At 39.0% G+C, this 26,759-nt stretch overlaps 1 protein-coding gene across 1 annotated transcript in view; it reads left to right on the forward strand.

The window, feature by feature from the left end:
• The window catches only part of PDE11A (phosphodiesterase 11A), a gene marked incomplete at both ends in the record, with an annotated part of 129,752 nt that overhangs the window by 84,454 nt on the left and 18,539 nt on the right, over positions 1-26,759 (forward strand). The window contains 6 exons of the mRNA XM_084288782.1: positions 8,528-8,674; positions 8,780-8,887; positions 15,099-15,208; positions 17,806-17,896; positions 20,986-21,086; positions 25,462-25,539. Coding sequence (XP_084144908.1) covers positions 8,528-8,674; positions 8,780-8,887; positions 15,099-15,208; positions 17,806-17,896; positions 20,986-21,086; positions 25,462-25,539 — 635 coding nt within the window. The remainder of the gene's footprint in view (positions 1-8,527; positions 8,675-8,779; positions 8,888-15,098; positions 15,209-17,805; positions 17,897-20,985; positions 21,087-25,461; positions 25,540-26,759) is intronic.

The following is a 26,759-nucleotide window of genomic DNA, read 5'->3' on the forward strand; positions in this document are numbered from 1 at the left end:
TGATGAGGCTGTGGGCTGTGTGTGAAGCAGAGCTTCCTGCTGCTCTGCAGGCTGGGGGCCTGGACTTGCTCTGCTGGTGGGCTCCATGGGGCCAAAGGATGCTGTGGAGAATGTACCTTGGTTCCAGTGAGGGAAATGGGGCTAATCCTCCTGGCTTGTTAAAGCTGTAGCAAGATGAAACAGATGAAACTGATTTGGTTTTTTGTTTGTTTGTTTGTTTGTTTGTTTGTTTTTGTTTTTGTTTTTTGTTTTGGAGGATGCTGTGTTAAGCACTCCTGAGGGTGCCTGGGGAGTGATTTATAGATCTAGAGTAGGAAAGGTGGATTTATTTATTTTTTTTAAACCTGATGAGAACTAAGGAGAAAAAGACAAAGATGAAACATTTTAAAGACAATTACTGCAACATTCTCTATAGCTTTTCTATAAATGTATGTTGAAAGTTTGAAGGCATTTTCAGCATTATTTACTGTCTGCCTAGCACTAGTCTGTTACGGCTGTCACTCTAGCAGATCTGAAATAGGACTTTCTCTCCAGCTGAGTAGTAGTCCACTCACACTTACATAACTTTCCCCACCAGTCACCAATTCTGCCAGTCTGATTTGTCACAGGTGCTTAACAAGAAAACCTCAGTGGCCAGCAGGAATGCCATCCAGTGCCACTGCTGAGTGCTCTGGCAGCACTGCCATGGCCCCATTGTGGTGGCCCATGAGCAGTGCTCCTGTGGGTGGTGACAAAGTGCGGGTGTTTCGTGCTGCCTGAGTAGGCTGGGACAGGAGAACTAGTGTAATACCAGTTCACATGCTATTGTGGCACTGGTGTTTTTGTTTGTTTTATTGTTTTGTTTTCTTGGTTTTTTTTTTACTCTCTTCTTGGCAATGCCTTCACTTCTCCCTCGTGTCCTCATACTGTGCGTGTTCTGATGGGAATTTCAAGGCATGAATTGGGCTGTTTGCCACCAAAAAACTGGCTCCTCCCTGCTTCTTTATGTCTCTTCTGTGAAGAGAACCCTGACCCTGTTCCTTCCACCCTTAATCAGGCTTTTTCCTCTTCTGAGTCTTCAAGGAAACAACTAGAGCCTTCCTTCCCGTTCCTAGGTTGTCTTGTGGAGGAGAAGTCTGGCTTGTATCCCTCAGCACTTGCCCTCCCAAATTTATAGGCATGAGGGGATCAGTGCTCATTACCCATTCTGCTCTTCATGGAGCAACAAAGCTGACTCTGCCTACCAAAACCAAGTAGGGCTGTTGTGGGAAATGGCAGCCTTGCATGCCTGACACTTATTCTGTATCACAGAGAAATATTTGCCCTAGGTTTGGTGCTAGTGTTTGTTTAAAATTCTGGGACAGAGACTGAATAGACCCTTTTGTATGAGCTTCTCATCTGCACCAATGGTCATAAAAAGTCGACAGTTGCTAGCCTGTAGTATGTGACACACTGGCTATTTTCTAATCACCATACGCCAAAAGGACGTGAACACTCCCATGCGCGCCTCGGGAGATCATTGTGTGCAATGTGCATGCCCTGTAAAACTCCAGTCCTGGGCTGCTGTGGTTATGTACTTTGGCCTTAAGAATAATAGATACTCCGACCATTAATTGCTTTTATTTTATGTGTCTGTTCTTTTAAAACAGAATTTCTTGTTGCTTTTATAGGCTGTCATATATTTTGTTTCTATGTGCTAAGAAACAACTGTAATGCTGTGGATCAATTTTAGTAACATAAATAATGTGTTTTGTATATTTTCTATTATGGTTTATGAGAAAATTTTAAGTGTAATATTTTTATCTTCATCAAATTTATTATTCCTTTTGATGGGTCCCAATTTGAGAAAGTGGCATGTTCAGGATTGATTGATCAGAAATACACTTTTCAGCTATACTTCTGGGCTTACGTTTGGAAACCGCATATGAAATGCTGTGATGACATATCTTCCCTTCTCCTTTTAAAAATAAAAGTATAAAAATACATTCTTTTCTCAGGTACATGTAGCTTTATACCAAAAAGTAAATAGCATATTTTTGTCCTGAGCCCACAGTGAAGTAGATATATTTGATTTGACCATTTGCCAAACATAACTTTTTGAAACAAGACCAAATGCAGCTTGCTTTCTCCTACAATTTTTCTAAATTGCATCCTGTGCTGCTGATTTGCTAGTTGAGGACGTGGCAGTACATAGCAGTATACACTGCATGCACATGCCTCATCTGCAGGTTTCAAAGCTGAATGCAAGAGCAGCATTATTCTCAGTTTACAGATGTGGAATTCTTGACATTGAACAATGACCTTTTCCAGTAAAGGGCTCAGACACCCACTGTGGGACTTGGGGCAGAGTTTGGTCATTTGCTTTTGCGACTGTAATCAGCTGCTTATCTGCAGGATTACTTTGGAAGAGCTCAACATTTATAAGCCCTGTTCTAGGGACTGCTGATATCTTTCACATCTGAACAGTTGTTGGATAAAACATTCCATAGTGTCCAACACAGAAACTGGGAGTTTGGTAGATCTGGCGGTGCAAAGCAAGTGTGTATGGGAGGGCCAGGTCTCCACATCTCATGCTTTCATCCAGCTGCCTTCAGAGGGGGCCAAAGCCCTGTTCCTGTTCCACTCCAGTTTCCAGTTTCGGTTATTTGAGTATCCCTTTGTACAGGGACCATGTTCAGGGAATCAAAATTTGGCAAAAGTTGTTGAAGGGCAAATAAAGTATTATTTTTTGGACCTTGTTTGAGCAGGGGGCTGGACTGGCTGGTGTCGTGGGGTCCTCTCCAACCTAATGGTTCTTTGACTTTGTGTGATCTCGCTCCAGAAGGCAGCAGCGACAGTCATGTTAAAAGCTCATTAGAATTGAAGTCCACAGAGGAGCACATACACACACACACTTTGAATCTGTTCCACAGCCACTTCTCTTTACTGTAAATATTACAAGCTTTCATTTAAATGCTGCTGTCCTGCTCCTGCTGGGGTTGGTCACTGGAACAGAGGTGCTGACTCAGCGCTCTGAAGGCAGAGAGGCGCCAGCCGCAGCCTGCAGTAACAGATGGAGGCCTTTAAAACCCGGGTTGCTCTGGGCATTAAAACATCCCTAAGCTGAAACATTTGATTCTTGCCTTTTGGAGAGAGTAAGAAACGTGTCAGACTGGAACATAACAGGCTTTGGTCTTCCATGGCTGGGAATATGTGTGGAATTTGTCCACTACTGCTATCAACTGACTATAAAAGATACATTGTAAAAAATGCCTGCAGATATAAATCTAAGCAAGTATTTTTAGAGGCCTTTATACATGAAAAGAACCCTTTACAAATCAAAATCTATGCCATCAGAAGTTACTGTCTCCAGTATGGTTTGGTAGATGATAAAGATGAAGGCATCACATTTAAATATCTGCTTTGATGATTTCTTTGCAGTTTTTGATGATCAGTCTTTAAGATTTTTTCAGGTCCTGATCTTCTGAGAGCTACAGAAGTACTCAAAGAAGTACTTCTGAGAAGCTACAGAAGTACTTAAAAGGGCCTCAAGTCTGACTTCATCTCATTATTAAATATGGAATAGGTAAGATTGCTAAGAATATACTGTTACAAGAATTAGTGCAAAATTATTTAGCCTTCCCTGCAAAATATAGTTTGTCCTGTGTTCTTAGTATCATATGGGATCAAAAGCTGCATTTTCATATTTTATATGTAATGCTGAATGGAATTATTAAAACCAGCTCCTTCAGCTGTAGGTATCTTCTGCGTAAGAAACTTCTTAAGCTGACTATCAGTGTGTGATGACTGGTGGGAAATATGGATGGAATAAGAGGAATTTGGCAAGATGGGATAAAATTTAATCACCACCAAATTGCCCTCTCTCCACTACTCAGCCAGAATGGTCTCATAATCAAATCCTGCTACAGGAGATTGTTGATTGTCCAAATTGTTATTTCATGTTAGTTCCTGGGATGATACAATTGTCCCCCTACATAAAGAGCTATCTCTCTCTGAGCATTTTTTGCACTGGCAACGTGGACTGGCCTGCTGGTCTCTGCTGAAGGTAAATCTGAGTAGCTGGAATGAGAAGAGTTTAGCTTGGGTATAGTTTTCGCATGCTGAAAACTAGACTTCCATCTCACGCAGAACATGTCTGGTTTGTAAAACCTTGTGGATCGTTAGGGAAACACATAAGACTGGTAATGATTCCAGATCCTAAAATGGAAAGACACCTATCACAGGCTTATGGCAGCTATCAGGCTATTCAGGAACTTTGTCCCCTTTTCATTTACCCAATTCAAGGGATTGTTCTTGTACTATTTATAACTATACATTGATTTAAAGTTAGTTTGTTTTTCTCAGTGGCATTAATGAGTGTAAGAGGTCATTTAATGGTTTGTTTTGCATGCGCTTTCTTAATGGCAGTATTGGCCATTATGAAGGTGTTAGGGTAGTATATGGCAGAAATTGAAAGTAGGATTAAAAGGACAGCGATTTGTAGTATTGTTAATCAAGCTGAATGTAAAACCTATATCTCATTCAGGAAATGTGCTCAAAACAGCAGCAGAAGTCTCTCCTTTTTCTTGTGTTGATTGGTGTTCATCATGAGCGCCTCATTCAGCCCTTACAGCAAGAACCTTGTAAAATGCTCTGCATGCATGTATTACACTGCGCTTTTCTGACGTGTATATACACGTACACATACTGTCCACAAGAATGAAAGAGCATGAATGAATACTTTATTCTTGTCTAGTTCTATGCTACCGATATAAAGAAAATATTTTATACCACATTTTATATGTGCTTCTAAAACTGTGAAACGCTTGTTCTCAGCAGCACTAAGGTGTAAGCATCAAACAGGTTTTATATGAAGTATTTCACTTCTTAGTGTTTCCATAAAAACTTTGACTCCTTGGTTTCCTAAAGTTCTCCTTTTTAAGTTCTACTCACCCACAGTAGCCCAGAGGCTTACTAACACAGAACCAGAACCACAAGTTTTCTATTCCATAGGCTCTCTTTGACAGTGGCCAGAATTTTGGGACTCAAAAGTTGATAGAGTTGCTCTATGTGTTTGGAAGTATGACGGTCATTAATGACATTCAGCTCTTTGGTGACCGCTGACGTAGGTTTGGTTAAGGTTCAACCAGTCACTCGTCTCCCAGCGGTTCACATATGCCAAGCAGGCTGTAAAGCCATTGACGTGATAGCGAAGAGCAACGAGGAAAGGAAAATCTGCCTCCAACTCTGAACTGATTACAAAGGCACTGTTCCCCCCTCCTGTACCCGTCCCATCCCCAGCCCGTGCACACGTGAGTATTGGGCAGACACAGACCTCATCCCTGTGCACTCTTCCAGGGGCATGGCGCCCTTTCTCAAGTTCCTACAAGTGGTGAGAGTTTCCCAGCCTGGGAACTGCCAAGTTTGTACTTACTAGGCAAGACCAGATGCCTTCCATGAGTTAACCCCAACTTGTGTTCATGGCTCCTTTCAATATGTATTTTTTCTCTGATTCTAAGGAGTACTGGGATGTGACCAGAGGAGTCACATCCGGCTTTAATTTACTATAAGCTGATAGGAGAGTCATGTGAATCTTTCTCAAGGATGAAGAGCCTTGAAATTACTTGGTCCACAGGGTAAAAAGACTTCAGTGTATAATGTGCTTAATTGTTTTTAGAAAGAGGAAATTGAACTTCAAAACATTCCAAAGGAAGCAAGCCTTTTAAGTGATCCTAAATCACTGGGGTGCTTTAGAAAATAATTTCACTGTAAGTTGAATTTTAATTGCCTGCCCCTTCCTCTTATTGTCGTGGTACTTTCATCCCCTCTGTTTTCCTGGAAGAGAATGTTATTATTGCTGTTTATTTTAAGAAATCCACTGGAATTTCTCCTGCAGTGCAGCAAAATGTCAGGGCTGTATATGTTTTAATATTCAGTATTATGAATATTTTTTATATCTTTGTAATTAAAAAAATGAAGTTTTAATGACTGCTCTCCTATAAACCCTGGACTGCTGCATTTCCAACATAAGAAGCACAGGACAGACAATGCCAGGTGCAGCCTGAATATTGCTTCAGCCCCACAACATATCATTTTTTTTTAACATTATTCAAATTAGTCTCAACACTCATAATTCTGTTGTTTCCTTTATTGCTGTTGTAAAGCAAATGGTTCTTTTATACAAATGTTATCTCCTGGCTATTAATTCAGCAGTTATTTTGGATTATGGCACTCCTGTTAAATTTAGGAATGTAAAATCTCATAAATATTTAAAAGTTTCAGACTGACGTGGGAAGAAATTGTTTTTGACTTGCTTTGTTAAGCTCTTGTTCAGGTTGTAATAGATTTGGAATATGTTGTTAATGCTCTACTGTTTGAAAAAGGGAAAAACTGTTACAGTTGAGCAACTGCTTCGCAACTGTTTCAGCTGTACTCCCTTGAATTGTAACAGGTTGGTAAATGTGTTTGTTTTTATTGAAAAATAGCAAGGAAAATATCCGTTTTCTTTTAAGGAGACAGAAAACGTGAAAAAGTTAATCAGAACCCACTTCAGAGTTGATGAAAATGCAGCAGTATGCTTGTAAAGATGGTTTCAATGAAGCAATTTCAAGCAGGTCTGCTTACAGTCAGGTACTTCTGTTTCAGCATCTTTGTTCTTTAAACTTCTTTCTAAGAAACGAGTAAAATTGACAAAAGTTTTTCTTCCATCAAAGACTTTCTGTATAGAGTACATTTAAAATCCAGTGAGTGTATACATAGAATAAATATTATAAATGACTGACAAAAAGTCACAATTTTTGTAAGACTGATGAAGGTCTAGGTGCCAGCATTTGGGCCAGCATTCCTGTTTCACATCTAACAGCATCTTCTTTTTCATTACCTCAGAAGTAAATGTGTAGTTTTGCAGCCAGATCTTAAGGAGTATTAAGGCGTAAGTTGTGTTGGTGTCATTTAGAACTATTTCAAATGTTTCAACAATTATTCAAATAAGATTTAGAAAAAAATATTGAATTGATTCAACCTGAATCATTATGCTAGTGAACAAAGTATGTATACAATTAACCAAGATTGCTTCTCTCCTGCATGCTCCTGAGGTTCTTCAGTGGTGTCCTGGAATGTCACGTGATGGGTTGTTTTATTTCCCATGTCAATTAACCTCACTGGCATAACAATGTGACTTTTTGTGGTATTGGCATGCAGCACTGGGCACTGAAGTGAAAAGGCAGTTTTATTCTAGTTAGCAGATGGGTCTGTACCACAATGTTATTACTGTTCTACAACAGGTTTGCACTATCTGCTTGTACATGGTATGGCTGAACCAGCTTAATCTTTGTGAAAAGTAACTATTGAGGTGGTACTTTTCCTTTGCCTAGAAAAACTTTTTACTTGTCAGTAACTTGTCATAGTTACGGTGCAGTATTTTGAAATACAAGTTCTTAAAAAGGAAGCCATAAGGTCGCCATGTAGAAACCTGTAACTGTGAAGGTGAACTTAAAACTGCATGAATGGGTATTTTTATATGCCAATGAGTACCTGGATGTGCCATGCCAGCTGAGTCCGCACAAGTTTAACAAATTCATCATGGTCCAGCCTATGGGCCAGACCCAGCCCCTTTGTGAGATTTCTACCTGACCCATCACCTTCTCGCTGCAGAAGAGTGAGAAGAGATGCTACTTCAGCAAGGCAGGCTCCTCCACCTGCCCTCTCTGGGGAGATGAGTGGCAAGTCTGAAGGAGCATGAGGAAGGGCAAACAAGCCCTTGAGGGTTGACAGCTCCTCTGCCTGGCTCCTGCAGATGCTGCTGCTGGGCCACCCAGAACATGTCTATGTGCACAGCTGTATTCATCAGCCAGTCCTGCACAACCGCTTCGTATGACTTTGTGTGCATGAAAATCCCATTCCTCTATTACAAATGGAACATGAATCTGCTGTCATATGGGAGGAGAAAGATATAAGGCTTTTGCTATAGCTTATTAACTTACTGCATGATCAGAATGTTGAAAATTATTTTTATGTTCCTTTGGAAAGTATATCTTTCCAAACATTTCTTTTTATTACTGTTTTGGTTCTGTGAATGTGTAGTGAACAGTATAAAGTGAAGGGCACTTGTATGCTCATGAACATGAAGACATTTGGATGAAGAAATCCTGCAGAGCAGTATATTTACTTTGCATTTCTGAATGGTAGCAATTAAAATTCACAGCTGCTGGCTGTCCAGATGTTTCTTGCATTACACCATTGTAATTTGCATTGGAATATATTGTGTTACTGCAGTAGCTGTAAAGTGGACAGCTCCTCCAGTCTAAATGCTGTATGGAGGTTCCAGTTGGGATGGTGAGTGCATTTCCTGATTGTATCTGGTTCTTCTTCCCATTGTTCTCCTTCTCTGTTACCTTGCCCTGTTGGTATTTCTCATGTGAAGACTTGTATTGGTTGGCATTCCAATCAAGCAGGGTTGATTTGAATTGGCAGGTCAGAACAGCTGTATGGGTGGTTTCTCGTAAGAGTGACATGGAAAAAAGGCCCAGGATTTGAATCAGAAGTTTCCCTTTCCCCTTGGTATTTTCAGGCAGCAAACATCCCTCTGGTGTCAGAGCTTGGCATTGATGACATCCATTTTGATGACTTCTCACTTGATGTGGATGCCATGATTACTGCAGCCCTGCGGATGTTCATGGAACTTGGAATGGTTCAGAAATTTAAAATTGACTACGAGGTAACCATCTGCTCTGCGGAGATATCTGCTGCTTCTGTCTTGGCACTGCTCTGTCCATTTGCACGCGTTTAGTGGCCCTGGTAAAATTTGTACTTTTCATTTCAGACACTGTGTAGGTGGCTTTTGACGGTTAGGAAGAATTATCGAATGGTTTTATACCACAACTGGAGGCACGCTTTCAACGTGTGCCAGCTAATGTTTGCCATGTTAACTGTAAGTATCCGGCTAAAGACACAATCCACTAAGAGCTTTTATTGCCACATTGCTTTACCTGTCTAAACATTTTCTAAAGTTTATTTTCTTTTCTAGTTATTATGATATTCATTCATCTGCAATGGATATGCATGCAGAATTAGGTTATTCAACTTAAGGCAGCACATATTTGGCAAAACCTTATAGTGTTTTAGTGACAGTGATACCATAGGCACATTAAGTGACTGAAAACAGATGGCAGTCTTGGAGTGAGCTTGTTATTATGGATCTTGATCTTACAATAATGTTTTCGTTTTGGAACACTTTGAGTTGACATTTATTTTAGACTCTTAAATTGGGATGTACTAAAACGTGGAAGATTAGAATCCTAAAAGAAGTATTTATTATGATGATATTAAATATTGTCTTCTCCAGCTTCATCTAGATTGTTGTGGATTGCCTTAAAACATTCTAAGATCATCTTCTAACTCAGTGAATGAACTGAACCTTGTACATTGGATGCTGTAACACTGCTGCGTTTTATTAACCTTTATCTCCATTGGTAGCTATAGCTTCTCTCAACATATAAATTAATTCTTTGAAAGTACCAATGTTTCTACTCTCCATCCTCCTACCCCACAGCAACGTCACCACATGAAATAATGCATATTTAACCTGTTAATTCTTGCAAAAGTAGCAGTAAAAAGACTGGTGGTTCTGGATTTTTAAGAATCTGGTTAATATAGCAAAAGAGAAGCAGCCTGACATTGTGTGATGCAGGACTTTCACTGTGCTTTCATTTTTTTTTTGTCATATCTCCAGATAAAAATAAGAATTCAAATTAAATGAATTTTTAATGATATAGTAAATCTCTAATATTCGTAAGATCCATTGTTAACCATCTTTTCTTATTGAAGATGGTTGACACATAAGCTTATGTTATATAATTAGAAGAGTATTTGTCAATTTAATCTTAGAATATTTTAATGAGGAACCAACAAACAGGCTGCACTTGCAAATACAGGAATATTTTCTTTCCCAGGGACAAAGGAACATTTGACAGAACTAGAAATAAAATTCAAATCTTCTGACTTTTTAGCGTAGTCTCTGGTGAACAGTGCTAAACTGCTCACATCCTAACAAAGGAGAAACAAGATTTTCTGTAAATCTGGGAGATGACATTTTGTAGACAATAAAAATACCTCTGACCTACCACTATCACCTGGCTGGGGAGCTGTATTTTGAAGACATTCTAATCAGTAGGTGTTACAGAAGTGCCTTTGCTGAGGCCAGGGATATGATGTGCTTGTTCCCTAATTTTTAATCACTGAATTTTTACACTCTTGTTGCTGACCAGCCTCTGCACTGAGGTTAGTGTTCATGTGCCATCAGTCAGTGCATTATCAGTGGAGACTGCACAGTCTGTGCTGTTCATATGGCAGTGCAGATCACCAGATCAGTCTGTTCCCTGCTGAAATGTTTCCGCTGTGTTAAATGGACATTGGGTGGGCCATGGCATGTTACCTGCGTATGGGGCACAGCTGTCTCTGGTGTGGATTCCAAACTATCCTCCTCAGTTTGGCACGGTCTCTGTGGCACAGCTGAATACCCTGGTCAAGAGAAAAAAACAAAAACAAACAACAACAACAACAACAACAGAGCATGAAGTCCCCTAGCAGGTAAATGTCATTGGTTTAGTGCTAGGTCTGTCTTGCTAGCTAAAGCTACAGGGGCTAATTTCTGTGAGCATTTACAAACATGTAACAAGTTGTTATACACCATGAGACAAAGAAAACAGAGTTCTTAAATTAGAGAGAAGAATTAAAGTTGTTTGTGTTTTCTAGCAGATGCTTTCTGTTGATTTTAAGCAAAATCTCATGGTGACGTGGGCATTGGAAGTTTTTGAAGTGCTATAAACTTAACATGCTCTTTTTTTTTTTTTTTTTAATTTATCTGAAGATGAAAAGCTTTTCATCTTTTCATTCCGAGCAATAAGTGGGAAGTCAGCGACGCAATTTGAATGGGAATTACATTAATTTATGTTGAATACTCCCGCAGATGCGAGGAAGCCGCAGCTCCCATCTTCACAAACCTCCTCTGTGAGGAGAAGCGTCCTCTAGATGGAGCTCCGAGGCCAGGTTTGCGGCCGGTTGTTGTTTTGGGTGGGAAAAGCTCTTTCCTACCAGGCACCTCCATCTCAGCTGGGAGTGACTAAATCGGCAGCCAGCAGGGAGGAGGAAGATCTCCGTTTCTTGAGCAGCCAGCAGCAGGCCTGCGAGGCTGAAATCTGAATCTGCTTTGTAGTTCTCAAAGCAGAATTGCAGGATGCTTTTAGCAATCAGCATGGAGACACAAATATCTGTGGGAGGTAATCTAGGATTTTCAGGCCAAACTCATTTCATTACCCACGCTTCTGGTGAACTGAACAAGCGATTACAAGTGAGTAGCTGGGCACATACACTAGGCGTTTGACTTTCCAAGTCCCACCCTACTTTGCTGCTCCTTTGATAGAGATCATAAGTCTCTCTAGTGTGGGACCCACCTTGGCTGCTCTTGCTTCCAGAGATGGGAAGACTGATCTTGTGAAAAAAGACATGAAAGTGATAGCCGAAAGACATAATAGCACAGGGCTTGCGCATACTGCATTTGTCTTGTTAGGCAACATCCTGGATAACATGCCTTGGTGTTTCATCTGCCAAAAAGGGAAAATTCTCTGCTTTGCAGAGGGGCTCTGGTGATCAGAAAGGTGCTAATTTGTGTAGGATACTTAGTTTTGCAATGTGGATGTGTATATGAATGTATGTCTACATGCAAGACTCTTTTCTACAGTTATTGTAGACTATTCCTGATTTCTCTATGAAAGTCAGCAATATTAGCTGCGGCACGAGTATAAATAAACAGGTCTATTTTAGGGAGTTTTCAAGAACTCCTTACCGTAGCAGAGTAATTTCTAAACTGTCATGTGGTAGTCTGACCACACTCCCACTGCAAGCAGGAGCAAAATTCAGCTGGGCAGAAGCCAACCAACAGAAATTCAGCAAAGCTTAAACCAGTCGTTTCACTCCCGTGTCAGCCTTTGGTGTGTCTACTGTATATTCCTGCATGTCTAAATATATATGTTCTCTCTCTCCAGTCAGACACTGGAGAAATACAAGCCCAGTCCTACGAGTCATACTCTTGTACTTTAGACTCAGTCAAGCACTGAAACAAGGCTGCTCCTGCGAGGTAGGAACATCACACAAGAGTAAAACACAGGATCAAGCCCAGCCTTCATTATCACTCCCTTTGCCTAACCCAGTTCATAGTGATACTTACTTTTTCATTTTTACTTTTTGAAGTAAGTAATACAAAATTAAAATCCCATCTGGTGTGCTAATAACAAAACATATAAATGTGGAGCAAGGTATAATGAATGCAATTCATTTCCTCACATGAAAGAATGACCTCCATAACTCACTGGAGGCTCTGCCACTCATGAGTTATGGGTCATTCCTTTTCTGGTGAAAATAAATTTTACTGCACCATCATCTATAGCTATGTATTTTTTCTCTCTGTGTAAATTCAAAAAATGGAGAAATGTAATCCTTTGCTCTGAATACAGTGCAAGAAAACAGATATCCTCTTACCATAACATTGTTTTATTTTAAATATTCTTAAGTGAAATATGCTATATTTCTCCCATACATTCAATGACAAGATTTGTGATTGAATGTTGAATTTATTTTTGAGATATTGCTACTGTTAATAAATTCCTTAATCAGTTTTCCTGCATTTATAATGCAGGTTGAATCCTGGAGTTCAATCAAAGCTTCTGTTATGCTAAAGGCTATTTATTGCAGCATCAATTTTCTGTTATGAAACATCTATTTTAAGTTGCTTTAACTCAGCATTTGAACATTTTTTCTAGATTGAAACTTGACACACGGTATGTTGTCAGTTATAAGCTTATTTTTATTTTTCTAAATAGACCTTGCATATTCTTTGTTATGTAAGAGCAGTATTTAAAAAGTAAAAAGAGAAAACACTCTTTTAAAAATTATTTTCTCTGCCTGGATAGCTGAAATTTTAAAAAGCAATACTACTAGGAAGCAGAAGCCCTTTCATAAATATTCAAGTTAATCTGAACGCCAGTGGACACTGCATGAATGGAATCTTTTTTCCTCACATTTGATCTTTTTGATATATAAACTTTGATGCACAGTTACAAAGCTTTTGTAGCAAATCCTGCGCTTCTTCAGTTCACATTAAAATGTATTCCTGTGCACTTGGGGAAAGTTGGTTCTCTGTACTGCCTAAGAATTAACTGGAACTGCCTTTCAGACTATGAAAACAGAGAATATTGGGGTTTGAATAAGCATTTATTTAAGTAGAATTTATAGTCTTAAGGGTGAATATCACAGAATCACAGAATTTCTAGGTTGGAAGAGACCTCAAGATCATCGAGTCCAACCTCTGACCTAACACTAGCAGTCCCCACTAAACCATATCCCTAAGCTCTACATCTAAACGTCTTTTGAAGACTTCCAGGGATGGTGACTCCACCACTTCCCTGGGCAGCCTGTTCCAATGTCTAACAACCCTCTCAGTAAAGTTCTTCCTAACATCTAACCTAAAACACCCCTGGCGCAACTTAAGCCCATTCCCCCTCGTCCTGTCACCAGGCACGTGGGAGAACAGGCCAACCCCCACCTCACTACAGCCTCCCTTGAGGTACCTATAGAGAGCGATAAGGTCGCCCCTGAGCCTCCTCTTCTCCAGGCTGAACAAGCCCAGCTCCCTCAGCCGCTCCTCGTAGGACTTGTTCTCCAGGCCCCTCACCAGCTTCGTCGCCCTTCTCTGCACCCGCTCAAGCACCTCGATGTCCTTCTTGTAGCGAGGGGCCCAAAACTGAACACAGTACTCGAGGTGCGGCCTCATCAGAGCTGAGTACAGGGGAATAGCAGAGTTTTCACATGGTACTGCATCTATGACTGGCATCTAGGCAGTATGTTCCTACAGAAGTGTGAGGACATCAAATGCCACAGTTATTCATTGCCTTTGTATTGCTTAACACTCTTCTTGCCAGTGGTGAGAATATGCCCCACTCGGAACTGGTGGAATTAAGGATTTCTTATGTGGTGTTAGTGTTCAGCCTAGCTTTGATCTTCCAATATAAATGTATTTTATATTTCTGCATTTAATCTCCTCTCATGCTAACTAGAATATGTGGCTAGTCAGAGAGTGTGGCTGGAGCCTGGCACTATGATAAGACAAGTGTTAAAGGTTTTCCAGCTTAGTCAGTCCTTTTTACAGGCAATGTGCCCTTGTGCTTCTGAAGAGCTGAAGTACCAGGTTGTTTCTGCTGAGGGTGAGGTGCATGGCACCAGACAGGGGGTGTCCCACACAGCCTCCGGCACCTCCTCAGACAGAACCTGTTCAGGATGCCTGAGGTTAGCAACAGCAGCAGTGTTTCTTCTCTGGCATGAGGCTGTTCAGGGAGAAAAACTGCTATAGCAGGTCTCCTATACGAGGAGAGGTATAGTGGCAAAAAAAAATGTTGGTAGGTCAGCTCTCCATTCACACAGGTGTATCTGCTCTGAAGTGGTGATGGGGAATTTTGGTACATACATTTTCAAGATTTTTTCTCAAATTCAAGAGGGTACCTGCAGCAGAATTATGCATTTTGAGATATTTCCCCTTTAAATCGTGTAATTTCATTTCGTATGTTCCAGATAACAAATCACTTAATAGTTCATAATAGTTCCATAGACTATATTTTAGCTGATTTCTTTTGTACTTCTTTTGATTTAACATCTTAGATATATCTGACAGTAGGAATTAACTGAAATGATCACCTCAGGATTGAAGAAATCTGTGTTAAAGTACTTCTCTGAACAATTTCAAAACAAAATCAATTTTGTATTTCTATGGTATGAAATTTCAGTTGCTATCTTAGTGTGTAGTTATTGGTGTTTTTTTCCATCTCTTTTTGCCTTAAGTGCCTTCTGGGTTGTGGGGAAATGGCATGCTGGAAATGCAACAGAGAGATAATAACAGATCACTCCAAGAACGTTATCTATTCTGCTAACCATCTAACATACAGCAGGGAACATAATATGACAATAAAGCATTTATCTTCTCCTTACTGAAATGTTCATGATGTCAAAACAAAGTCGACTGTTGTTCAATGGACTATCATTACTTATCCTTTTTGTTACAGATAGTTACAGATGCTATTTTTTTCTGCTTTCAGACAGCAGGATTTCAGGAGATTTTGACCGAAATTGAAATTTTAGCTTTGATCGTGGGATGCTTATGTCACGACCTTGACCACAGGGGAACCAACAATGCCTTCCAAGCCAAGTAAGTTTTGTAATTCTTATTATTTTAATTTGTTTTTCTTCCACAGAGGAGCAAAAGGTGACCAGGATAAAGAATGTAGCATTAATTTCAGGCCTCATAGGCCGAGGCCAAGTATTCCTATTCCTGTATGTAGTAAGTGACTATCCATCTTTATAATTCTCTGTTCTTTTTGGTAACTGTTGGCTTGTCCTTTGTATCAGGCTTTTGATTGGGTTACTCCTTGGGAACAGACACCAAATATTGAAACAAGGTACCAAAACCTGATGTTCCTCTCAAGCTCAGGTATCTCACAGGCAGATTCTTACATCACCTATATGACATCTTGCTCTCTGGATCATTTGCAATTCTAAGAATGATTTTTATTCTATGCAAAATGCGTAGGACCCAATCCGGCAACCCTGACTCATACTTATTTTTACTGTCCACGCTGCTGCCCTCAGACATGTTACTGAAATAGCCACAGGTTAATGGAAAATTTGCGGGTAATTCGGACTGTGGTGGTAAGGGAACTGTTGACCAAGGTCAGATTGTTTCCAAAATCTGTGTTTGAAAGACAGTAGGAAATGGCCCCTGACAACATCCTGGCCAAACTGTGAAATGAAGCAGACATAGAGATTCCTTCTCCCAATCCTTTGTGGTTTTCTTCACTCCCTGGGCCCTCTACAGTCAGAAAATGAGCCCCTGAGGCTCTTTTGTCCTGCAGAACTCAGAATGTCTTTGCAGATTTGTCTGTTTTGCATTACTACTAATCCTATGGTGTGACAAGAAGTGGTCAAATGGTTGTCCAAAGTATTTGAAAGACAGGGTGAAATTGTATTAGCCTATTGTCATACCCTTTTATGTGCAAAGATAGCCTGTTTGTTGCAGTGTGCATGTGCACTAGCTGCGGCATTTCTGGGGGTGAGTAGCCTCAGTGAACATCACTCAAATTGATGTTTCTGATATTCGCTAAGCCACCATTTCCTGAGCTATTGCTGCTGCTGTACAGTCTCAATGAAACAATGACACTGTCTGGATCTTCAATCACCATAGCAAGAAAAATCAATTGCAGTGCTCAAGACAGAGCTCGTGGTGCAAAGGTTACCAAGCACCGCTAGATGCGTGTTTGCAGCTGAATCTTGAAGAGAATCAAAAAAGACGAGACAAATGGGAAGTTCAGCTGATTGATGTTTATGTTCCTAATTTACCAACATGAGACCTAAGATTTACATCCAGACCATTTTAGGCTCTGATTAAGTTAACCACTTCTCTACTGTAATACTACCCAACTGTATCTCCTGTGCAGAGGGATGGCTGAGTTAAAGGTAAAGGTTTCAGCGTTAGACTGCTATCACTTACACTTCTTTGACAACTGAGTACAAAGAGGAGACTACCATTTTATTACTCCATAAAGAAATTGCTGAAGACATTTAACAAAAGACAAACATTACTACACATATAAAATATCCCTGGAAATAGAAGCTGCAGTTTTCATACAGCAGCTATGATTTATTCCTCTAACTTGACTTACAAATTTAAGCATCACATTTTCCTATTTTATCTTCAGTGTTCAATGCTACTGTTCTGTGTGATGAAAGTTCAAGAGGTATACGATGAAGGCAATATCACAGCTGTCTGAAATGGCTCTGTTATATATCTCAACACTGTGTTCTCTAGGGATGATGTTTCCTGGACATCCTTCTCTCTAATATAGCTGCTTCTGATAATTAAATATCAGTATGGTGCAGTTTTATAGTATATGCTCCTAGGAGACTCTTTCTGTTTGTCTGTAGCATAATCTCTTATTCTCATTTCTTTGGAAAGAAAACCCATCTTGTCAGTCAAGGCTGGGTCCCAGAAGTGAAGTAATGGTGAACAGTAACTGTTCTGACAGTCCAGTCCAATTCTCTGCACCTCCCAACAGTTTTCAATGCTACAATTGGTCATACAGTTTTCAATTGCATTGTCTAAGTTTTTGCTATTTAAACTTGAAAATCCACCTGCTCTGGGCATTTTGAAGCTTAATTTTGTTTTAGATAATAAACATGATCAGAAAATATTTTCTAAACAGAGGCTAAACTTTTATATTTACTCTCTCACTTCTGGTTTTATGTTTACCTTATTTTTTTTAAGTGCGTGGTTTCACATATAGACAGGACTTCACAGCATTTGCAGTTGTTTTGTTTGTTTGTTTTTAAAGCATTTGTAGCCATCCTTTGTAAGCCATTGTTTTTACATATATTAAAAACTGAAAATAAAAGGTAGTAATAGAAGAGCTAGTCCCTTGGCACCTGCTCAAGGATGTTACTGCCTGTTTTTACTGCACAGTGGTACGTGCCTGGGCCAAAGCACCTCAAAGCATTGTTGAGGTGCTTTGGAAGCTGCATTCCCAAATTTCATGTAGTTCCTAGTCAGCTGATGGTATTTAGCAAGGTCTGAAACATAAATGCCTTGTATTTGGCTTTAAGTGACTGTTTCGCTCTGGCCAACTCTCTCAAGTATGTTTGCTGACGTGGAGAGGGCAAGTGTGGCTACATGCTTTCATTACTGAATTGTCTCTGAAACCTGCTTCGTAAGCAGACGAACAGTATTTGTTGACTTCCTGTGTTCTGTTTCAGGAGCGGATCAGCCTTAGCTCAGCTCTATGGCACCTCTGCTACCTTGGAGCACCACCATTTCAATCATGCTGTCATGATTCTCCAAAGTGAGGTACAAAAGCATTACTATTAATCTCACTGTAAGCTGTTGGGCAGTTTCAGCAAGGGAAAGGAAATACCACACACAGTACCTTTTTAATGCCCTCTCCTTGAGGAATTATTTATTGGTTACCTCAAAGGTCACAACTAGCACAAAATTAAACTACAAATGCTGATCATAGATCCCAGAGATTATATCTGTCTCAATCAGCCAGGGGCAAGGAGAACATATCCTAATCATATTGTCAGTTTTTCTCAGTCTTCTAACATCCTGCTCAGTGCCATATAGATAGACAAAATGAGCTCTTCCCCATAGGTCTTGTGTTCGTTGTATCTCAGTCATCCTTTACTGGACCAATTTAATTTCTTTGATAGACTTTATGTAATCGCTATTTTTGTGGTGGATTTGCATTATTTTCCTTAATGACTTTTTTATCCTTTTTTTAAATATCAGCAATATTGTGCTGTCCATGTACACTAGCTGTCCATGTACACTAGCTGCAGATTCATGTCAGGACACAGTTCCTGCCCCGAACACCTTACGCACAACAGCATGCAGCATATAGTACCCTAGAGATGTCATAAGTGGGAGAAGTGGAAAGATGCATAATCCTTATGAAACAATGGATGTATTTTGTTAATATACAGAGATAGCTTGTTACAAAATCCATTCAATATATACAAAAATGAAAGTGTTATTCATACAGCACAATCAGAGACTGTATGCTGATCTGCAGTAACTTTTGAAGAGCATCTGGGGATGTCCCGTGATCACAGGCAAATGGGAACAGGGTGATGGCTTTATTCTGTGTGCAGTGTCACAGAGACCAGTCATGGGATGCTGACTGTGGTTTTAGTGTTCAGATGCTCAACCTTATATTTAAAATGTAGATATGGGAAAGGAGAGCCCCACCATGAGATTTAAACAACTCAATCTGCTCAGTTTAGCCTAGCTTGTCTAAATGGTGATACCCAACTAAGTGGCTCCTTATATTAGCAGAGGAAGGCCTAACAAAAAGCAGCATTTAAAGGTTAAACAGACTAATTCAGAAAGGGAAGAAGGAAGATTTGTTTTAAAACAATGAGGCTGTTCGACTGCTGGAACAAGCTTTCCCACTTCTTAGTTAGCATGACTGAATATCCTTCCAGATAGGCTTAATACATGGATGACTTTATGCAAGTTTGTAGCTCATGTCAGACTACATGCTTTAAAAGAAAATACAGTTTAGAAATAGTAGTGAAAAAAAAAAATAATAATAACGTTTTGTCTTGGAATGTACTTCTTTTCTGGATTCTTCCTGGAATCTAGCTGCTTTTGTAGATGTAAAATATTACTTGAACCAAAAGTCTGCTTTGGTCATTCAAGCAGCTTCTTCTCTAGGTCCTTGTTTGTGCACCAGAGAATTAATCACAGAGAATTTTTATCCAGTAGATACTGTCTGTTAATGGGAACACAACACCGCTTGGTTTGGAATAAATACATGTTTGGATCCTCCAAAGCTCTTACATGCATGTAGATGCACCAACTTTCACCAGCTGTGCAGTCGATCTCTTCCCTCAAATAAGTTGAAACTAGATTATATCCTGTGCACTAATGCTGACATTCTAGTCTGTCTTTACTAGCTAGAATGAAACACAGAATATTGCATTATTTCTTTAGATTCTTATCATGGTGGACAAAAGAGCTACTTATCCTTTTCTCTTGACATACTAGCCTCAGTATAAGTGATATTGAGATTTGTAGTGGTATGGTTTTATACATGATGAAACAGGTCAGCAAGGCAAACAATGTTATAGATTAACAGACAATTTGGTAAATTACTCCCGTTGTAATAGCTGCTGTTTTCCTGATACATTTTTTGATTACTCTTGTTATAAGCTTGATTTTCATAAATAAACTTCAGATTTTCAAATTTTTCTCATCGCTCAGTTAAAAATATTAAAAAAAAATCACTGTCACAGATCATCTTTTATGTACAACAAATTATTTTTTAGACCAACAATTAGCTGATTTATTTAAATAAATAAATTATTATCATCTCTACCTCCAGACCTTATCTTGTCTATGTCCCCACACTATCCTGGTTATAAAAATTCTGTTGCTGGAAAATTCCCACTTTTAAGTGCATTTTAATATTCCTAAGCAGTAGATGGCAGTGCATACCGAATTCATGCATTACAGTGCAAAATGTCACCAAAATAAGACTCTGTTTAGCAAGAATATTGTTGTTTCTATGGGTCATTAAAAAAAAAAAAAGTATAGTACTTTTATTTATGTGAATTTAATCCTATGTGACTAGTGCCACAGAAACCACTTCTGTAAAACCACTGTTAGAATTTTTCATTAATTTTGTTTCTTTCAGCTTATTTTCTCCAGGATTTCATAGAGAAATTGTAGGATCTCTATCCCTATTATTTTTTTCAGAATTTGTTACAAAAGCACCTCTCTGTTCTTGAATAACAGTATTAAATAGTTTTCTTCCCTTCATTCTGGCTGTGGAGCACCTTTCAAATTCTCAGCCCATGACCCATAGGAAGTAGCCTACTGGGCCTTTAAACCACATAAAGTTGCAGTTTTTCAGCCTGTGTAGGAAAAGCTTGTATATGCTGTAAGAATACAGTAATGGTCAGAGTGAGCAAACAGGCTGTTTTGAATGAAAAAACTGATTTAGTGTCTTTGGCTGCTCTACCAGCAGTTTGTGTGCCTGCAAGCTGCAGCACAGATAAATCTATTAGGAGCACAACTCAAAAGCTGCAAAGCACAGCTCCCAAAAACATTTAATAAGAGGGAAGATTGAGATGTATCCATAGTTTTCCGCCATAAACTGAGACTGTGCAGGGTCAGAGCAAAGAGTAAATCTTTTCTCAAGAGGCTATAATTTCAGTAGAGTTTAGAAGAACATCCCAGACGCTTGATTACAATCATCAACTCTTCCTCCCCAAAGTAATCTCCACAGTATTAACATTATTATTTTGTCATAGTTTTGCCATGAATCAGAACAAGCTTCTGTTAGAGAGAAAAAGTAGGCTAAGAGTTAGAAAACCTTTTAAAAACCTATATTGATTGCTAGTCCTTTACCTCCTTTATCTCTTTCATTATAGGGTCACAACATCTTTGCTAACTTGTCCTCTAAGGACTACAGTGACCTTATGCAGCTTCTAAAGCAATCGATATTGGCAACAGACCTCACTCTGTATTTTGAGTAAGTATTGGCATTTCTTGTATTTGACAAATGAAAATTCGAAGAACATACTCTAATGACCTATTAAATACCAATGAGGATATATAATATGAGAAATTAGTCTTTAGCTGTGGTTGAAGAGATTTAGTCTAATACTTAGTATATTTTAGGCTAATAGAAATATCTCATGTGTCCAAGTAAGTTTTGATTTAATGTGTAACATCTATATCAACAAAAAGCAAATGAAGTCCCAGGCTTATACTTCAAAGCCATCCCAGGAATCAGCTACAGTTTGGTCCCATGATTCACTCGTCCCTTCTGTGATCGTTTTTTCAGGCATGTAGAAAATCAATGACATTTTAGAATTATTTTCCACCATTTCAGACTTCCTAACCACCTCTACTAAAATTATTGTATTTAATAAAAGAGCTGGATGCTGAGGTAATGAAAGCATACATGTTACTTCTTTGAAGACAAATTATGCCAATTTGCATCAGATGGGAAATAAGATTGACTACAGAGAAGTGTAATAGGATCTCTTTCATCCAGTTTTCTCTCTTTTTTTTTTTTTTTTCTCATCTGGATATCGAATCTCTAAGTAGACTTCAAGTTGGTTCTATTTTATGTTTTTCAAACAGTGCTAATTATTACCAAGTTATATTTGCAGTGAGACTGTGGGAGTGTGCGTGTCATGGTGTCACCAGCCCTCAATGCTTCTGGATTGCCCCCCCTCTGGCACATGTCTGTGGCTGGCTTACAGGGAGAGTGTTGGCAGGTGTGCAGCTTTACATGCTGCTTTCTCAGCCTTGACAATGCTCCATCCTTAGGGATTCTTGTTTAGCATCCTATCTCATACAACTCTGGGTAGCATTTGGTAATGTTTTTCTCAACTTTCAGAGGAGGGATATGCATGTATTCCCCCCTTTATGTGTGCTGATGGTTGATACCAAACCAGCTTTCTAGATAACTTCAGGCATCTATTCAGCTCTGTATATCAACAATGTATCTTTAACTGTTAATTGTAAATATACTAAAATACTAATTGGGATGCTGTGATGTTTGTCCTGTCCCTTTTTTTTTTTTTTTTTTTTCTTCTTCTCCCAGTATTGTGTTACTATGTTAAGGGCTACTGCTGAACAATGCTGGCAGTAAAGATGCTTTTCTTTGTTTCCTGCAAGTCTGTTCTCAGAGCAGCTATATTAAGAAAGGGCTTTTATGAATAGTTTTATTGTAAATAACTTGTGAAATTAGCCCATGAAGAGGTTTCTACTAAGAATCAGTCTGTGAAGAAATTTCTGTTTGTTGACATGAAGGTCCACAGGAAGACAAATAAACCCTTTAAAACACATTATTTTTGAAGCTGTCTGTTAGGCTAGCTGGTGATCTGGAGGGCTGGTATGACAGTAGAATTTGCTGACAGCTTTAAGTGAGATACAAGGACCACAGGGATGTGACAGTAGAGGTTCTACTGCCTACCTGCAAATAACTTGGACTGCAGAATTGGTTTGTGCTGTAAAGAGAGGATGAGGGTTAGGGGGTTGAGAGGGCAGCTGTCCCAGCCTGGCTCCATGCACTGCCCCTGGCCCTGCAGCCCCTGAAAGAACCAGAGGCTGTGCTCTGGAGAGCGCCTTAGGAGGCAACCCAAGCATGATGCCTGGCTTATGCTGAAAAACTCTTTTTCCTTCCTGCCTTATGCTGAAAAAATACATGGTCAAGTTTTCTTTCTACTTTTAATACAAATAAATAATGTCCAAAGAGGGACATCAGATGAATTTCAAGATTATTCTTCCCTGCTTGCATAACTGATTTTTAGTTGCTATACGAATCAGAAAAGTTTTAGTAAATGAGACCTCTTTACTCAGAAGTCTGCAAATAAGTTATTTTTTCCTCTTATGTTGTTATGATTCATTAATCAGGTAGTGGTTATGCTACTCTACTTCTATGAGTGCCTGAAAATGATTCCCTGATATCACTGTTGGTTTACACTTCTAAAAGGCACCCAATGTGAACAGGTGTTTCCGCACAAGTACCTTGCTATTCTAACTTTTTTCAGTTTGCCATGTCTTCAGTATTTTTGTAGGGAAGGAAATTATCATATCAGTATTCTTACAATGCCTAAATCTAATGAACAGAAAATCCAATTAGCAAAATAGCAACAAAATTTCAGGCAGATCAAGGCTTTATGACCCTCTCAAGGCACTGCTTTTCTACAAATAAACAAAAAGATGACTTTCAGCGAAAGATTAGATGGAAAATATACTTGATTTTAGCAGATAACTTTAAACGATGTTCATAGATAATACAGCAAGCAAAAGAAGTGAAGGTTATGGAAATTAGCTGAAATGATGTCTTGAGCTACTGAACTGTAAAGCAACTGCATTCGCTATATGTAGCAAGTCAACTTTCCCTTTCAGGCTAAATACAAGAGTCAATGTTACTCAAAAACATTCCCAAATTGTTATCATTCTCTTTATTTCTTAAATCCTATCATGTTATGTTTGCTTAATAGCAACAAACCTCGTCCTGTTGGATACCATGCCTGAGCAACCAGTAGGAAACACTGAATTGTTTCCTTATACATGGCTGCTTTCCTCAGGATGACTCTTTCCTATACTAGAAATTCCCTGTGGAATTAGACTGATACATCTACATCTATTCCAATGGATATCAAAGCAAATTCCTAATTTAAAACTTTCATCTTAATGTATGGCCCTAAGACTCGCAACGTCTTCAGTTACTGTTTATGAATCTCTGTACTTTAAATGTGAATGTTTGAGGTTTCTGAGATGTCATCTTCCTGACATCTTTCAATCCCTTCAGCTTTAAAAACTGTTGCCCATTTTGTGTCCAGTAACGTATGAATTATGCAGAATAACCAATACTACAGAATTGAAAGAGGTACCACATTTTATACTTAGATTGGGCACTGAAATACAGGATGCAAAAATCTACCACTCTCCCTCTTAACAAAGTACATAGTTATTGATGATCACCTCAGGATTTGGTTGATTTAAGGTTTAAGCGCCAAGTAGTCTTGGCCGTTAGAATGTTCATCACTGTAATGTTTATTCCCAGTGGGGCCACAATGCTATGAATTTGTACATGAACTGAATTTTGTTTTCTGCATGTATGACTTTGCATTGTACTCACAAATATTCTAATGTAAAATTATTTTACATCTCATTTGAAGAAGCATAAGGGGTTAGATATCATCATGTAGTCCCTCTCTCTCCCTGTTCTAGTTGCTGTCATCGTACCCATTACAGAAGGGCCCTCAAGCAGGAGAGACTGGTCATTTAATGCATGACACACAGGGACCAGAGTAACACAACTTGTTCCCTGTAAAATTCTGTTCATTCATCAAAGGCAATGTTCCCAAAAGCCTGCATCTCCTTGTGTATAAAACCTGTACTCACTGCCATCAGATGGTGCTTTCAATAATTACTGTTCAAAATTTCAGTCCAGCTGACATAAATGTGGAAAATAAAAAACCTTTAAGCTTTCTCCAGTGAGGAATCTAGTAACGATGTTCCCACATGGCAAGAAGATAGCAGTCTCCCATGAGCTGGGACACTGGACTGGCACCCAAAACATAAAGATTTTGTTTCCAGCTTTGGTGCTAATATGTTGTGTCACTCTAAGCAAGTTGTTCCATATTTTTGTACCTCAACTTCTGTTGCATCTGTGGCAGGATCTGCTTCACACTGCATGTGTAGTCACACTGTGTGCAGTAAGAGCCCATTGAAGTTTGAGTGTGAGTTGTGATAAAAATTACAGACTATGATGAGTCCAAATTTTGGTACCTTAAAGGCACCAAGTGAGCATTAACATGTCCTGATTTGTGTTTTGTCCATCTTTGAGGAGATTGGCAAGGTCTTCCAGAAGACAAAGCATGAGGTCAAGCAGAGAGACCTAATTTAAAGTCAGTGAGGACTACTGACTCAGGACGTCCACAGCATCTCAATGTTTTGTGTGTTGGAAATAACTGTGATTACAAGGGTCTGAAAAATCCTTCAGGATCCAGAAGTAAAAAAACATTTTGCAAGGACAAGTGAAGTGAAGTGTGTGTATAATTCAGGGGTATTTCTATTGTCTGTCTGTCCACTGCTGTAGTCAAACATTTCATGCTTACATGGAAGACTGAACATTTTGGTATCATTTATTTCCTTATCTTCAGAGGCCATAAATACAGTATCGCTTTTACTAGGCAGCTCTGACATTGATAACAGACATTTATAGAACATGTTCAGAAATTAGTATGTTTCGCTTAAATGGACTGTCAGTGTAACGTCTTTAACAATAATACATGAGGTTCAGTGGTTTCATATCACTCGGAGAACCATGTTTCTACTGCAGTGCTGTCCATTTGCCTCTCTGATAATCTGTTTTGTTGCAGGAGAAGGACTGAGTTTTTTGAACTTGTCAGTAAAGGTGGTTATGATTGGAATATAAAGAAACATCGAGAAATATTTCGGTGAGCACTAACATTTCTTGCTTTCTGGTTATTTCAAAGTGTAGACTTTGTTTAAGGAATTTCTTATGTTGTGGAAAGAAGACTACAGTAACAAGAGAAGGCAGCTTGGTTTAAAAGTAAAAGATGATATATATGATATGATTTCTAAATATTACCAAACTTAGCAGGGATGTAATTAGTATAACCTCATCTTCTCCATTCCTATTTCTGCCTCTGCCACATGTTTTTCCCCTTCTCCCAGCCTTACCAGTTACTGCTCAGCCCTTCTGATCTTTCTCCAGAAAGCATCAATATTGTGCCTCTGAACCCAAAGGCCTTTCTTTCTTATTTCCTGTTTCCTCCTCCTCCCAGTTCTTTTCTTTTGTGGGCTTTTGTGCTCCTGTAGTTTGTAACTGGGAATTTGCAGATGCAGTACTCTTCTAGCCCTCAAGAATGCACCCTACAGACGTTGTGACTGGTTTGGGTACATGCCACTGTTGAGCCATGCGTGTGCGTATTTGCATATGCATATCTGATTATGTCTCAATTTATCTGAAATTTCATTAAAATTCTATTTCCCTTTGGCTGTTTTTTTTTTTTTTTTTTTTTTTTTTTAATGAAAAAATGGCCATTTGCCATTTTCCATACCATTTCACTCATTCCTGATTTTAGATTCAAGCAATATATTTGATGCTTCATTTTCAGTGCCCTTGTTCTTCGTTTAAACTTTCTTAGACTTTTATCTGCATCATGTACTGTACATAAACGCGTTCTCCAGCTGAATGGTTTCTTTCTTCTAATGCATATAAAACATGGTTGTAGCTAGGAACAGTACAGCTCATTGTAAATCTTAATTTTTTATTGTAGATAAGCAGTAGAAACTGCTTAAGCAGTGTCTATGTTGCCTCCTGTCGTTATAGGTTCTCTTGCTACAGCAGTCACTTACAAATAGGCATATAAATTAATCCAGTTTGCAGGTATTATTGTATAATAATACCTTTGCTTGTATCGTGTGACGTACATGCTTTCGGGTATATTATATGTATTTATATAAGTAGTGCCAGGAGTACTGCAAAATTAGCAGTTACTCCTGTGCAGTACCATTTCTTTTCTAGTGTTCAGTGCACAATACCAAAAATTCATTGTCTGATGACCTGCAATACATTAGCCTTCCTGGGCACAATTGTGATGTAAAAGCCATGCTGATGGCTGAGATTTCAAACATGTCATTCTTTTCTGGA

Source organism: Netta rufina (genome assembly GCF_964035555.1).
Source record: "Netta rufina genome assembly, chromosome: 6".
NCBI lineage: Eukaryota > Metazoa > Chordata > Aves > Anseriformes > Anatidae > Netta > Netta rufina.